This window comes from Cnephaeus nilssonii (assembly GCF_951640355.1).
Source record: "Cnephaeus nilssonii genome assembly, chromosome: 2".
Lineage (NCBI taxonomy): Eukaryota > Metazoa > Chordata > Mammalia > Chiroptera > Vespertilionidae > Cnephaeus > Cnephaeus nilssonii.
In genome coordinates, this window is record NC_137073.1 from 72105892 (window position 1) to 72121688 (window position 15797).

General features: G+C 37.9%; 1 protein-coding gene across 2 annotated transcripts; it reads left to right on the top strand.

Annotated features, from left to right (window-relative positions):
- Nucleotides 1-233: 233 nt before the first annotated feature.
- Nucleotides 234-15009, top strand: MTX3 (metaxin 3). 2 transcript variants are annotated; one of them, XM_079799611.1, is made up of 9 exons: nt 234-335; nt 839-908; nt 1300-1376; nt 2578-2670; nt 3168-3350; nt 3497-3573; nt 4070-4227; nt 5609-5697; nt 8232-15009. In XM_079799611.1, the coding sequence occupies exons 1-9, from the start codon at nt 255-257 to the stop codon at nt 8340-8342; spliced, it is 939 nt and encodes a 312-aa protein (XP_079655737.1). In that variant the 5' UTR covers nt 234-254; the 3' UTR covers nt 8343-15009. The 2 variants fall into 2 exon arrangements, with proteins under 2 accessions (XP_079655737.1, XP_079655738.1); XM_079799612.1 differs by lacking the exon at nt 5609-5697.
- Nucleotides 15010-15797: the final 788 nt, after the last annotated feature.

A 15797-nucleotide genomic window follows, 5' to 3' on the forward strand; every position in this document is an offset into this window, starting at 1 on the left:
TCAAAGGGTTTGGGATACCTTAGGCAGCCAATAAATATTTATACAGTGACTGATGGGTCTGACTGAAGGCCCAGGACTCCTAAGCCCCAGGCCAAGCTGATTCTAAGCGTGCTTTTAACCCACCTGTGGTCCTTTCGGTACCTCTGCAGAGCCCAAAGGGACCCTTTCCCTCCCTAGCCCCGCCCCTCACTTTCACCTGCCGGAAACTGGGCGGCAGAAGTACTTCCGGGATAGGAGAGGTTGGCCCCGGCAAGATGGCGGCCCCCTTGGAGCTCAGTTGCTGGGGAGGGGGCTGGGGGCTCCCGTCGGTCCACAGCGAGTCCTTGGTGGTCATGGTGAGGCCGCTGCTCGGGCCGGGGGCGGGCCGGAAGGGGCGGGGCCAGAGGCGCGGAGCTGGCCGGGCCGGGCGCCGGCGGCCTGGAGCGGTTCCCTGCGGGCTGAGGAGGGCCGGGCGCTGGACCGCCCTGGGCTCCTGCAGCCGAGTTACACCTGGCCTGTGACCCCACCGAGGCGTGGCGGGAGGCCTCCCGCTTTTCCTCCTGGCTCCCGAGCTAATCTCATCCTTGCAAAGCTATCTGGGCGGTGGAGTGAGAGCCCGAAGCGGGGCCCGCGCCGCATCCTCCCCCGCCCCCCTCGTCCCCGCCGGATCCTTTGGGAAAGAACAAGGTTCCCGAAAGCCGGGCAGTGGCGCGCGTGCTCCCTGGGCTAGAGATCGGGGAAGGGACGCGCCCCCTTGTCCAGAGGTTCGGTCTTCGGAACCCGGCTGTGAAGTAAAGCAGCTCTGCAGATTTGCATTACGTACTCAGTCTAAAATGTTTTATTGCAAACTCTGTTTCAGGCTTACGCCAAATTTTCTGGCGCACCCTTGAAAGTCAGTGTCATAGATAACACCTGGAGAGGTTCAAGAGGTACAGTGTAAACTTTTAACACCCCTTCTACCTTCTTTAAGTCCCCTCCTCCCCCCACCACCCCCTTTACAGCGCTGAGGCATACAGCCATGGAGTACCTTGGGATTTTAGGTGGTTTTTTTGTTTTTGTTTTTTTTACCATGACCTTGGCTGTGCTTTGCTTATGATTTGATCATTCTGAATAATACTTAAAAGTGCAAGCCAAATCAGTGGAAATGATGAGAAATGAAAATGTTCTATCCAACTGCTCTTTGTGAAATTGCAAAAAACTAAGATGAGCTTACTCATTTCCCCCTTCAAATGTGCAATTGGTATAGTTTTTAGAGGATTGGAATATCTTAAGAGGAGATCAAAATGTTTCCTTGTATGTAGACCGTTTTTTTGATTATAGGAGATGTACCAATTTTGACCACTGAAGACAAGATTGTCTCTCAACCAGCAAAAATACTGAACTTTTTAAGAAAACAGGTGGGTGGTTCTCTTTGAAGAAGTAGATTGTTGATCCCTGCATGTTGCTTTAAAAAAACACATCGTAAGGTTTGCAGATTTTTAAAAAAATATTTTTTGCTAAGTTAGTAGACACCTGAGGATACCTGGAGTTTAATATAAAAAGACTTTCAAGTCATGAGTTATACTGTGATTTGAAAGTTATAAAGTGAGGTATAGTCCACTTATATTTTCATGCACTTTTCTTGGATTTTATTGAAGTTTAGATATAAGCAGATTCAATTTAGCCATCTTTGCTATTACACTTATTTACATGATTGTCAATTTAGTTACATACTTGCTACACATTTTGTGCTAAGAATGACATCTGAAGTCCCACCAACTAGCAACTATTTATTTTAGTTTTCAAAAAACACTTAACTGATAGTTATAGTTAAATGTTTCATGCAGTACTGTAGTCAAGATATTTGAACATGTAAAGATTTTTATAATGTGTTAAAAATGTATAAATATGTTAAGACATATAAATGCAAAAGTTATCATTGATTTTGCCAATACTTTAAATTTTTTCTAGTGATTTTTTTTTTTTTTTTTTTTTTTTTTAGAGAGAGGAAGGGAGAGAGGTGGAGGAGGGAGAGAGAGAAAGAGAAAGAAACAACAATGTGAGAGAGAAACATTGATTGTCTGCCTTCCACATGCACCCCTATTAGGGATTGAACCCCTAACCTGGCAACCTGGGTATGTGCCCTGACTGGGAATTGAACTTGCCACTTGGTGTATGGGACAACTAGCCACATGAACCAGGGCCATTGTTTTTTTCTTTTAAAGAAATCTCACAGCAACAAAATTTAGAATTTTTCTAAATTGGAAGTTTTTCTTTTTTCATTGGGGAAAAATGTAACCAGTTAGAACTTTATCCTTACTGTTAACAAAAATAATAATAGCTTCTTTTAATAAGTTGGTACTAAACTGGTCATTAACAATTACTGAAATAGTAGTAGTGAATAACAAATCATAAGTTATTGACTTTACTGTGTGCATGATACTGTACATTTGCATTAAGTAGCATTTGTTACTAAATTTGTATTTCTTTTTCCCCCTTTTAATATCATGTTTACCATTTTTGTGGAAGAATAAATAGGAATCCTAGTTTATTTAGCTTCACTATTTGGGGATACTCTTGACGTCTGAGGTGTTCTGTTTATTTTATACTTTTTAATAGAAATATAATGCTGATTATGAACTCTCAGCAAGACAAGGGGCAGATACCCTGGCTTACATTGCTCTCCTTGAAGAGAAACTTCTTCCTGCAGTGGTGAGCATTGCTTAATATTACAATATCTTAATGATCTACCAAAAATACACTTAGTCTGTTCAGAAGAAAAATAATGAAAAGGGCTTACGAGAGGAAATTTCACTTATGTATTAATCTTGATTCTTTCATGTTCCTGTGAAACTGGATTCTGTTAGACATTCAGCTAGTATGAAAAACAATAAAGTGAAAAATAATGTCATTTTGGAAATAAAAATTCTTTATGGGAGGTGGAGTTTGTTGTTCCATATATAGAATTGGGTGAACTATAATCCATTCATTCAGCAAATATTTATTGAGCACCTACTATGTAATAGGCCTGGTTCTGGGTGCCTGAGATATAGTAACCAACAATTTAAAATCTTGTTTAATCCTTGAGTTGTTCTAACTGGAAAATCTGTATGAAGTCATTTTATACAAAGATATTTATGAAAAACTTGCACATCAATAGAGTGACCTTTTAATTAAAGAACATAATTACAGTGTTTCTTCTTTTGCAGCTTCACACATTCTGGGTTGAGACTGACAATTACTTTACGGTGACAAAGCCATGGTTTGCTTCACGAATTCCCTTTCCCTTGAGTTTGATCCTTCCTGGAAGAATGTCTAAGGGAGCACTGACTAGGATTCTCCTGACCAGAGGAGAGCCTCCCCTCTACCACCTCCGAGAAGTGGAAGCACAGGTATGGTCGAGATTACTGTCAGAGCTAGGGCCCTCCTGAGGAGGGACAAGAGAGATCGCAGAGATGAACTAATCCATAGATACCTACCTAAAAAGGAGTTCTAGAGTATCTGTCCTACTTCTGAGATGTAATGTCATCCTTATTAGATATACAGAGATGCCAAGGAGTGCCTAAATCTTCTGTCAAACAGATTGGGAACATCTCAGTTTTTCTTTGGAGATACGTGAGTGCATTCTCTTAAAAATCATTCTGATGTTTTGTGTGCATATATTCTATGAGCAATTATTTAAAGCAAGTCCTCTTGTCTTCCCACTCCCCCAAAAGTGACTTTTTCACTTTAAAAACATTTAATGGTTTTTTACTATGGGGAAACCTTCTGTTGGTGGTAATCTAACATTGACTTAATATACTGCATATGTGTATTGAAAACATCTAAGACTATTTCCATCCTGTCTCCAGTTACTACATAATACTCGTGAGTAAAAATGCATCTTAATTTGCAACTGAATTTTCTTCTAAATAAAATAAATGGTGAGAGTATTAAAAAACAACTGAGTAAAATTCTACTTGCATCATTATTATGTTATAATGGATAGTTAACCTTTTAAAACACTAAATTGTATACTTCAGAATTGATTAATATATTTGAGAAAATTTTTTTATAATCCCAAGTTAATATTTTCTTATGTGATTTTAAAAAATCCTGAATTTATTTTTAGGCCTTCTACCTTGGATGCCTATGTGTTTGGTTTTCTCGCACCTCTTTATAAAGTACGCTTCCCTAAAGTTCAGTTACAAGAACATTTGAAACAGCTCTCCAACCTGTGTCGCTTTTGTGATGACATCCTAAACACTTATTTTAGGCTTAGCCTTGGAGGTAAGGCGGCCCCTGTCCAGCTGATCTTTGTTTGTATAGAGGATTTGCAAATTCTCCTAAGGACACATAAGCAAGATTCATTACTTATTAAAGAAATTTGTGTATTGTCTTTAAATGCTGGTTTATAGCGCTTCAAAAAGTTGCATTTCTCCAACTTTATTTTTATTCCCATATGTTCTTATTTAAATAGAGGAATGAATATTTGCCTTTTCCCCTATTCTTTTGGATTTTATACATTGCTTGCTTCTTGTTCTTCTTTAAATATTGCCCCTTTGAAGTGGGTCATTTTCTTCAAACAGTTTAAACTACAGATATTTATTGAGGTGTTTTTAGATAGCATTTTTCCTAATGCAAATGGGCAATTACTTTAAATGTTGCTTCTAGCATTTTCCTGCGTGAACAGAAATCAGTAGCAGATTGATTTTGGTGAGGTACACCCCTATGATTCTACTACTTGAAAACTGATTGCATCAGACTGGAGGTATAGTAAACAGAGGGAGGGCACCTGTCATTTAGGAAATGATTTGTTAGGAGTGTAAGGCCTTATGCTTAAGTGATTGGGATACTAAATTTGTATTGGGAGACTTGGCAGAAATTGTCCTTTTTAAAAATATATATTTTTGTTGATTTCAGAGAGGAAGGGAGAGGGAGAGAGAGAGAGAGAAACAGAAACAATGATGAGAGAATCATTGATCAGCTGCCTCCTGCACGCCCTACATTGGGGATCGAGCCTGCAATCCGGGCATATGTCCTGACTAGGAACGAAACTGTGACCTTCTGGTTCATAAGTCAATGCTCAACCACTGAACCACAGCTGGCCAGGCAACTTCGTTACTTTGAAGCAGTGGTTGGCAAACCTGTCTACAGGACAAATACAAAAGCTTGGGTCATCTATCAGATTTACCAAATTAGAGTTCTTAGGGATAGATCCCAGGAATCTGTATTCTTTTTTAAGTGCCTCCAAATACTTTGGGTGTCAGGTGGATGGATACCTGTTTGGAGTCACTGCCTTAGAAAGCTATCCAAATAGTAACTAAAAACATATTTGGAATGGTTGGGGGAAAGGCACTACTTAAATCTGAGAAGGAAATGAAGAGGCTATGCTTTTTTACTAATTACTTTGGCTAGCTGCAACCCACTTGGCCAACTTTGTTACTTTGTCTACTCTGTGGACAAATTTAGTGCTTTTGTTTACGGTTTGGTTTTGGAGCATTGCTTTCCCACTTAAGTTTGCCTTTGAATGCAGAATGGTTTTTCTCTGCCTTTTTTTGGAGGGTGGGCCACTTGGGAGGGTGGATAGACTCAAAATTCTTTTAATCTAAACAGCTTTAAAGGCTTTCAAATTTTCCTGTCTTACTGATTTCTGTCCCTGGCTTCTTAGGCATCTCTCCTGCTGGACAAGAAACGGTAGATGCAAATCTGCAGAAACTCACACAGCTTGTAAATAAGGAATCCAACTTGATTGAAAAGGTCAAGTTTACTTCAATCGTTTTTTAAAGTAGTAATTTAGTATTTCCCTTTCTGTAGTTAATATTGTAATTTGGGTTATGAATTAACTTTACCTTTAAAAAGAGTTAATTTTTTTCAGAAAGCTGTTTAAATATACATTTACTAAAGTTGTATAGTATAATATAGTATTTTGAAGTCAGAAGTGGCCTGATAACTTTAGGGAAAGATCTGATGATGGTATTTGGTTTACTTTTACCACACAATTAGTATTTTTCAAATTAGGAGACCAAAAGCCTGGCTTAAAAAAAAAAAAAAGACAAAAATACTTCTTGCTTGCTTGTCTGCTTGTCTCTAAGTTAATATTTGAGATTGGAAGCATCTGTGCTTATCTTTTCTTGTTAATTGTATTATGATGTCTTGTTCTTTCTTCCACATGGACTGCTTTATATTTTCTCCTTCCTGTCCTTCTCTGTTCTAAATGTGGTCCACAATTTTTTTTTATCAGTGTGGATATTTTGCCATTTTGGGGTATTCATTTGGTGAGAGAGATATTGAGGAACTGGGTAGGCAAGAGAGCCAACAATAAAAATTTCAAGGGTGATTCTAATGGGAAATTACAAGAGAGTTATGCATTTCTACCTCCCCCACCCCCCTCCTGCAAGTGTCTGATAAACTTGCTTTTATCCTTAAACAAATGGATAATACTTAATTCTTTCACAAACTAATGGGGCAGTGTACACTAATAACACTGTCTAGCAGTAAGAGGCACTATGTTGTATTAGCTTTATATGAATTATCTCATTTAATCTATGTTTACAAGTCCTCTATCATTCCCATTTTACAGATGAAGATACTGAAGCTTCAAGAGTAGCTTATGTCACCTGCCCAAGGTCATTCAGGTGACAAGAGTTAGAGAGGTTATTTGAACCCTAGAAATTGGAATCCAGCATGGGCTTTGTAGTTAGTCAGCCATCTAACTCATGGATGAGATTATGTATCCATTACTAGTAATGCTAGGTTTATAACTGCCACTCTCTAGAATGACAGTTCTGTTTCTTTTTATTGTATTTTATGTGTTAGAACTTGAGAAGTGAGTAAAACAGAGCAGTAAAATTGTAAGAGTTCATTACTAAAGTTTGGGTAAGCTAAGTAAAAGCCTAGTTTGTTTTAATTCTTTGTCCAAACCAGTAACTCTCATGAGAGGAAAGATATTCTGTTAAGTATGGATAATGGAAAGATTACTGAAACTATTATAGACACTTATCTGCTAAGTGAATGCTGTCCAGTATAGTTTCCATTTTCTGTATGGGGCAAATTCATGTACACTTCATCTTGGGTCATCATCAATATATGAAAGTTTTCTGACCCTATTTCAGCACTGCTCCATCCCTTCATACCTGATGTTCAGTTCGCTTCACTGATTGCTACAAGCCATTAGAGCAACAAATCCTAATGGCTACTATTGCTCACTGTTTGGACAGAAAATCTAGAGGGTTTTTTTTTTTGTTTGTTTTTTTTTTAGGAGTTCTGTTTCAGGAACTTAGTTTTGGCAAGGAAAAGAAGATATCTTAACACAATTGATTCAAAGAGTTCACTGGAGATACTCTTTTCATTGGCAGATTAAAAGTTAATCTTTTATTCTCTTTCCTGTACTATAAGTCCCATATACCTCTGCTGAAATATTTGCACTCTGCTTTATAAGAGCATCTTGAGAAGATAAGGGGAAGTTTTGTTCAAAACTCTAAAAAGCGTGCATATCAAGTGGGTAAAAAGATGCTATATTCTGTTGGCTTTGAATCTTTGATGGCAGCTGTCTTTTTGAAGTGAAACTGACAGTGAGCTCCGCTCCAGGACTGGAGGCTAGAGCCCTGTTTGCAGGGTGCTCTGGTTAAAGGCAGTTTTCTAAGATCTGACTCAGTTCTAAATAATCCCTTTCCTAGTGTTTCCAGGGATGCTAATGTACTCCTTAGGGTAAGTCTGAAACCCTTGGACATGTTTTCAATGTGCTCCATATTAATTTGTTTCTCTAGAAGACTTAGGTTCAAATGTCAGCTCTGATACTAGCTTTGCAACTGAAGGCAAATTCCTTAACCATTCTGAGCTTCATTTTGCTAATCTGTAAAATAGGGAGTGATTGTATCTGTTTTTTTCCCTTCACAATGATGTTGGGAAGAACAAATGAAATATTGTATATGTACAAACTGTGTAAACTGTGGAGCTTAATAACAGAAGTATTGCTTTTACTATTAGAAGACCTCTTAAACCAAGTCATGCTATGGTTGAGTTAAATAGAACATTCATTTTGTGGATTTACTATAATATTGTGAAGGCACCAAGGATGAGCTATATGGCTTTTTTACATATACCGAGTCAGCTGGTATTTGAGGTATGACATTTAGAATTCTTGAGAGATTATTTGCAAGGAAAAGGTTTTCTGGCAGTTTTAGAGACATATGGTTCTGTACTCTTCTAGGCTATAGTTTGGATGGGGAGCCGCAGTCCACATAAGGGGTGCCACAGCCATTAGTCAGATGTACCTTTTGTGCTTTCCACAGATGGATGACAATCTTCGCCAAAGCCCTCAACTTCCTCCTCGGAAACTGCCAACACTTAAATTGACTCCAGCAGAAGAAGAAAGCAATTCCTTACAACGGCTATCACCCTGACAGACAGCCTGCTTTGTGTCCAAAGTCATATGATCATTGCAGTAATCTCTTATACTAATTGTGTGAAAACAAAAAGAAAATGCTGCTAATAGGTATGAGGAAGACTCTAAAGCAAGAGAAACTTTCTGTGACATCTATTTTTTTAAATTAGGAAGCTTGTCTTTTAGCTGGCAATGCACTTTAAATACTACCAAAATAAATACTAAATGAACTTGAGAGGAAAAGAAAACATAATGTACTGTATATATTTAAAAACAACAACAACCGGTCTTAATCTTGGCAGATTTTTGCCTTTTGCAAGGAAAAATTACTTATAAGAGAATCTTATTTTAGTGGCTGAGGTGCTTCTGTTGTGCTAAAACATGGTTCACATGTTGCTGACCAAAAGCTACAATTCTGTTCTGAATGTGCACTCTTAATTTATTCAAGCTAATTTATTAATTTTAGTTTTCTTAAACCAGTATGAATAACTAATATGTGGTCCTATGGCTGAGGCCTTTTTCTTCTATTTAGAAATTTGATGCCTATTTTAGACGTTAGGAAAAATATATTATCCTAATATTCTACTTACTTCCATAGAAGAGCCTGTATTTAATTATAAAAAGCAATGAGGAATGTGCTTTTTAAGTATGCTCTCATAAGACTAATTGTTTGGGGGGGTTAGTACCTTATGTAAATATTAAAAGTGGTTATATAAATATATATCTGACTATATGCACTTCAGTATTACATTAGTATTTGCTGACATGTTCAATCTATGTTAGTAAGGGCTCTTTTAGTTTATTGGGTGAATGTGGCAACTTTAGACCTTTGTATTTTAGTATATCTTTAACTCTGGTCATCTCTTTCTGGAATTGATTTCAGGAGAACTGAATATGTTGCGCATCGTTATTATGCCAGACTGTAAAGTTTTATTGAAATTTGCCCCTTAGGCACTACTGAAAAGGAACCCCACTAGAGTAATAGAAGTACCTACTGTGTGCCGGTCCAAGTTCATCATGCTAGGCTCACTCCAGTGCTCTTTCATAATAAGCATATCATGTAGTTAAAAGTTTCATGACAACTAATTATTTTTTTATGTAGTTTAACTATAGTTGAAGGGTCCAGTGGAATAATTGGGAATAGCAGTACATTTTAAAGCATATTTTCTATTTATTGGATGCTGAACTGTTAAAGGATTTGCTGTGCAAGTAATTTTACTTATAACAGAATCTTACTTTAGTGGCTGAGGTGCTTCTGTTGTCCTAAAACCACTTCTGGGATTTTTAAAATATAGGACCATGTGTTTGATTAGTGTCTTAAAAGATTACTATGGTGCTCAGCAAACCTTATCTCGTCCTGCAGAAACCCACAGGCTAAGAAAACAGCTTTGCAGTTAAGACTTGTCTCATGTGAGCTCAGCTGTGTTTGATCTGCATCCTCTCAATTTGTTCTGTATTTCAGTAGCTATTTATGTAGGAGTCTTTAAGTCCTTGTAAATATTTCTTCTTGAAAGTGAGAAACAAGGTGGTCTTCAATATCTTGTTCATCTCTTTGGATGCATTTAGGGAAAGTAACTAATGAATTTCATATAAGTTTTGCAACAGGTGGGAGAGAGTGAGTGTGCACACATTATGCATTAATCTTCTTTAGTTTCCAGCAATCCGAAATCCATATGAATATTCTATATTGGAAATCATGACCAGAGGGCTCTGTGTTGTCCTCTAGGACTGATGTATGTTGGAGGAGGTTGGTTAGCACATTGACCTGACATCTGTTTATGCTTCAGTCAGGGTTCGTCATTTTCATTATGATTTGTATTAAAACTTCCAAAAAGCATTTGAAGTGGCTTACAATTGTCAAACACATGTAACACAGGACAATAAAAATTAAAATTTAAAAAAATAAAAAATTTGTGGGAGAAAGAGCTATACCAACTCTAACAGTAACAAGTATTTGTCCTTTCTTAGTAAAGAAGATGACTAAATATGATTTATTTCCTTTTGGTCATTCCTGCTCTGTACTGCCTTTAGCCTTACACTACATAGGCCATGATGCTTCCAGACTACTTCTCCTAAGATGCAAAATGTAGTTTAGAGAGGTAAAAATTTATATGTTGGTTTACTTAGTTGAGCTCTTTTGGTATAAGCCAGTGAGATATTAGGAAGCTATCACTGAGCACAAACCACCGCAGAGATGCTGCACACCTAGGAACAGCTTTCCAGACTGGACAGAGAGCTTGTGATCAGCCTGTCACAAAATGCTGTGACCTACTTTCTTTTGGAGGTGATGGTGGAGGAGAATGTAAAAGGGACTATGTTTGTGTTTATATTTGTTTGTGGTATAGTATTAGAAAATTGTCAGGTAATTCCCACGTGATAAAGATCCCATATCAACTGTCATCTTTTATGATTTGTATGAAAAAGGCATAAAAAAGACAAACTTTTTAATCTTTTTCTTCCTATGGTACCTGGGTTTACTCTTGAGGATAAAGTATTTTGAAAACAGTTCCGTGTCTCCAGGTGGTAGTCCTTTGCTTTGCATGTGTTACCTCTCTTAACGCACAGAGTTAGGAAACGAACTGGGGCCACGCTCTAATGAAGAAGGTGCAGCAGGCCTGCATGCTTTTTGTTTAGGCTCACAGGGATTTAGTAATTGACTTTGTCTTGGTTTTCTTATTTATTAATTGAAATCCTGAGCACAGCCACAGAGTATAATTTGGGTTGTGAGGATGGTCTTTTATATATGTTGTTGGTGTTAGGAATGATATCTTTTGCCTTTCTTCTTGTTCAGTTCTGTGGAATTTGCATCTCAATGTTTTCATACTTTTTTAAGGGTTTGCAAAATAATTTAGCCCAAACTCTTGTTGGGATGTAGTTGGGATGCAGATTACCTGCCCTAGACTTAAAACTATTGTGACTGAGGTAGAGAGGTAATCTCAGAATCAAAAATAGACAGCAGATATTTGTTCTAGATGAAGGGGCCAATGATGAGAATTAACATTCCTGAACAATGACACAAGAAAGGGTAACTTTGAGTTGGACGTTTTTAAATAGAGAGGAGAATGGTTTTTTTTATTTTGTTTTGATAGAAAAGTATTCAGAGCAAAACAAAGTAGTTTCTTTATACAGGAAAATAAGTTTTGTATCTTCATTATTGATTTGAAATTATACTGTAAGATTTTTTAAAAGACATCTTTTAGTTTCTTGGAGAAGTAGTTCCTAAAGGTGTATTTTGGCAGAATATATCGTTATTATATAAACAAAGTCAAATAAATTTGGGAAGTGTCAGGTTAGACAAAGTTAAGTAACTGCAGGCCTTTCAGAACCTTTGGTAGGCTATTGTGTGGTTTCAATCTCCAAGGAGTACCTGTATTTTATTTTTATGTGGATTTCTTTAAATAGGTGTCTTGTGAGATTTGTGTTCTGAGAAATACACTTAGGGAAATGCTGCCCTATAATGTTTTGGGTGTTTGTGCTCATTGTGAAGGTTTCCCATTGGTGCCCCTCTAATGCAGTGGTCACCAACCTTTTGGACCTCATGGACCCGTGGTCCATGGACCACCAGTTGGTGACCACTGTCCAAAGGTTTCCTTATACCTGTGGTTGCCAACCTTTCGGACCTCACAGACTACCGGTTGGCAACCGCTGCTCTAATGAATGGTGGTACATGGGAAGAGACAGGTCAGGACTCCCTGGGACCGTAAATTGAGAGATGGGTGGCTGTGGGTGTGCTGGTTGGTTAGGTAGGCACATGGTAGACCCCTGGCCAGTTGAGCCCCTTTCTCTAGAATCCCAGTCTGCTTGTGAACTGGTGATTTCAGAAACCTAACCAGTTCATAGGTATCTAAGAGACAGAGGAAATCAACTTGGAATTCCAGAACAATCTTCCAAACCGGTTTTGGTGGTATTTATAGCACTAAAGTCACATACAAGCTAGTTATTTTATATATATACTAGAGGCCCAGTGCACAAAATTCATGCACGGGTACAATCCCTAGGCCTGGCCTGCGATCAGGGCCATCTTCCATGGCTGCCCACCATCACCCACCTCCAGTTCCCTGTTTGCCATCAGGCAATCAGAGCCTGCCGTCCAGGGAAAGGGACCAAGAGGTGGTCAGTGCGCCTCATAGTGAATGGTTGAGCGGTCGTTGTGGTCTTTCTGCCCTTAGGGTCAGTTTGCATATTACCCTTTTATTATATTGGATAAAATATACACACACATAAGTATGTATACACACGCACATATGTAAGTATGTACTAGGTGTACTGGTTAATAATGACGGATTTTATAATCAAAGAAAACATGATAATTTCAAGAGAAACATCAAAAGTGCTTCATTAAAAGTAATGTCCATTGCTAGCTACACATTCTCCCATCTTTCAGGTAATTTGTGGATACCGTCCCAATAGAACTTTTCTTGTTTTGAGGCAAAGCATTCAGAGACCCAATTTTCCACTTCTTCGTACGTTTTGAAGTGCTGCTCAGAAAGTACATGTGCCATAGATCAGAACAAGTGGTAATCTGAAGGAGCAAGGTCTGGTGAATATGGCGGGTGGGTTAATACTTCCCAGGCAAGATCTTTTAATGTGTCTTTAACTGGTTTTGAAGTGTGTGATGGTGAGTGATCATGAAGCAAAATTACTTTGCCGTGTCTTCTGGCCCATTCTGGTCATTTCACGATCAAAGTGTGGTTCCAATTGATTATTTGTTGTCGGTAGCGATCAGTATTAATGGTTTCATCTGGTTTTAGAAGCTCATAATACACCACACCTTCCTGATCCCATCAAACACAGAGCATTGTCTTCTTTCCCAAGCGATTTGGCCTTGCAGTTGATGTTGATGGTTGACCTGGATCAACCCATGATTTTGTGCATTTGGGATTCTCAAAATAAATCCACTTTTCATCGCCAGTCACAATTCTATGTAAAAAAGACTCTTTCGTGCCATTGAAGCAACATTTTACTGATGACTTTTCGGTTTTCCATTCGTCTTTCGTTCAGTTGATGTGGCACCCATTTTCCTTCGTTTAAAATCTTTCCCATTACTTGTAAATGATCGGAAATTGTTTGCTGAACAACGTTTAATCTTTCTGCAAGTTGTTTTTGAGTTTGACACGCAACTTCAACCAATAATGCTTGTAATTGTTGGTCTTCAAACTTTTTTGGCTGACCTGGACGTTCTTTGTCTTTCACATTGAAATCATCACTTTTAAAGTGTTTAAGCCAGCATTCACAAGTATCTTGAGATGGAGCATGTTCACCATAAGCTTCCCGAAGTATACAATAACTTTTTCTTCAAAATAAAAGTAATGAATTAAAGCTTCCCACAAATGCTCTTTTTTTTGGCATGAAATTCGACATTTTTAAGCGTAAAAATATCTATGATGTTAACACCTTCAGAAAATTTGACATATGAAGTTTTAAATTTGAATATTTGCTGTCAATACAACAAAATAGCATACATATCAAATTGCATATATATCAACATATGTGTAACTCCATCTATGGAAAAAAATCCGCATTATTAACTGGTACACCTAGTATACACATACACACACAGTGTCCTAGAAAGTTTAGTTGCTTTAGGAACAAAGCAAAGGAAGGTTAATGTTTTCAAGTTGTGATAGACATTCCTGAAAACATAGTCTAAATAAGAATTGTGTATTTTTTGTGTGAATTTTCTGGCATGAGGGTTTACAGTTCTTATTAAATTCTCAGCAGTTTCTATATCCCCAAAATTTTAAACCTCACTAGCCTCCAAATTTCAGAGGACTAAATATGTTTGATTTCATTTCCAGTATAAAACCAGATTACTCATCAGGTACAAGGATGCTTTTGTTTGTCTTCTGTAGCGTGTACAGTTGCAGATTCGGAACACCTGCCATGCTTTGGAGTGCATTTGATGGAAAGCTTGCCTTTGGGTTTTGAGTTGTGTAATGGGGAACATCTAGCCATGTGAAAAGCAGTTGAACCTTTGTTCTGATTCTTCAGTTTTCCTCATGCAAAGTCAGAGAAATGCCATTTAATCATTGAGTTTATATATCCCAGATCCTTGGAGATCAAGGAAAATTACATGCCAGAATTTGCATCAGTCTTTAGCGAGTCCTGAACTACTGAGAAGGTAGTGCTGGCCATTCGTTTTTTGCACTGATGGCTCCTTTTGCAATGCTGGCATCTTTATTTCTTGGCGATGGAAGGGTGTACTCAAGCTTTTATGTTAATTGCATAAAGATGAGTTTTATTTCTCTTTTGACTTTATGTCTTATTTTGTAAAATAGGAAGTAATGTCTTTCCATTTTACTGTTTGTCTTGAAGTGGAAATTTGAGGTGTTTGGAATGTAACTTTAGCTTTCTGGAAGAAGGACAGCAAAGAAGATAAGTAAGAAATATATGTGTATACATACTTATTGGCTTTGTTCCACCAAGCTTATCTTTGAATGGTAAACATTTTAAAAATCAGTTCCAGTAAAAATACTATGGTTTTGTTATAAACAATCTTAAAATAAGTAATTTTGGTCATAATTTCAATGTTCTAACTTTGTCTAGTGTGAGTATATTTTACTCAGAGACTATGTATAAATGCCCAGAAGTGGTGATGAAGATAATGTTGTAAAGAATTTATTCTGATAAATGAGAAACTGGATATAATGTCACAATAACTGTTTTCACAATAAAATCTCAAGTTGCCTGGATGTTTTTTAAATCCTGACTTGATGTTATTTATTCCTTGAGGTGAATTTTTGGGTGGTTGAAACAGTTACTCAGTGTTGGGACTGAGCTAGATAGGGGATTGTTCTTTATAAAATGTTTATTCTTCTGTGGTGCATTGAGATCACTTGTGCTCTTTCCACCCAGGCCAAGTGAGGTTAGAGGCCTGCTCCCTAGGCCACTGGTATGTGCATGACCTCAGACAACTCACACAACTTCTCAGGGCTACAGTTATCTCATCCCTTTGGCTGTATACGTTTTTTGAAAAGTTTCCATTTTGCCCACCTAGATAGTCCAGCAATGTCCCAGGTAATTGAATGGAAAACATACACTGAGAAAAACAGTGCAATTTTAGTTAGTGGGGAAGATATGTTTTTTTCTGCTTTTTTAAAAAAAATGTTTTTATTGATTTCGGAGAGAGTAAGAGAGAGGGAGAGACAGATAGAAACATCAATGATGAGAGAGAATAATGGATTGGCTGCCTCCTGCATGCTCCCTACTAGGGACTGAGCCTGCAACCTGGGCATGTGACCTCCTGGTTCATAGGTCGAAGCTCAACCATTGAGCAGCATCGGCCAGGGTAGGATATATGGGTATAGAGAACCGTGGTAGAGCTGTTAGTCAAGTAAGGGCAGGTTCCCTGAGAGGATGAGTATCTTCATTAGAATGTATTTTATTAAATTGAGGTATAGCCGAAACCGGTTTGGCTCAGTGGATAGAGCGTCAGCCTGGAGACTGAAAGGTCCCAGGTTCGATTTCGGTCAAG

Excerpts from the sequence above, each read along its gene's own strand:
- MTX3 (XM_079799611.1), top strand. The coding sequence starts at position 255 with ATGGCGGCCCCCTTGGAGCTCAGTTGCTGGGGAGGGGGCTGGGGGCTC. Across the intron at positions 2,671-3,167 it reads AGAAACTTCTTCCTGCAGTG|CTTCACACATTCTGGGTTGA; the intron begins GTGAGCATTGCT and ends CTTCTTTTGCAG. Across the intron at positions 3,574-4,069 it reads CAGTTTTTCTTTGGAGATAC|GCCTTCTACCTTGGATGCCT; the intron begins GTGAGTGCATTC and ends ATTTATTTTTAG.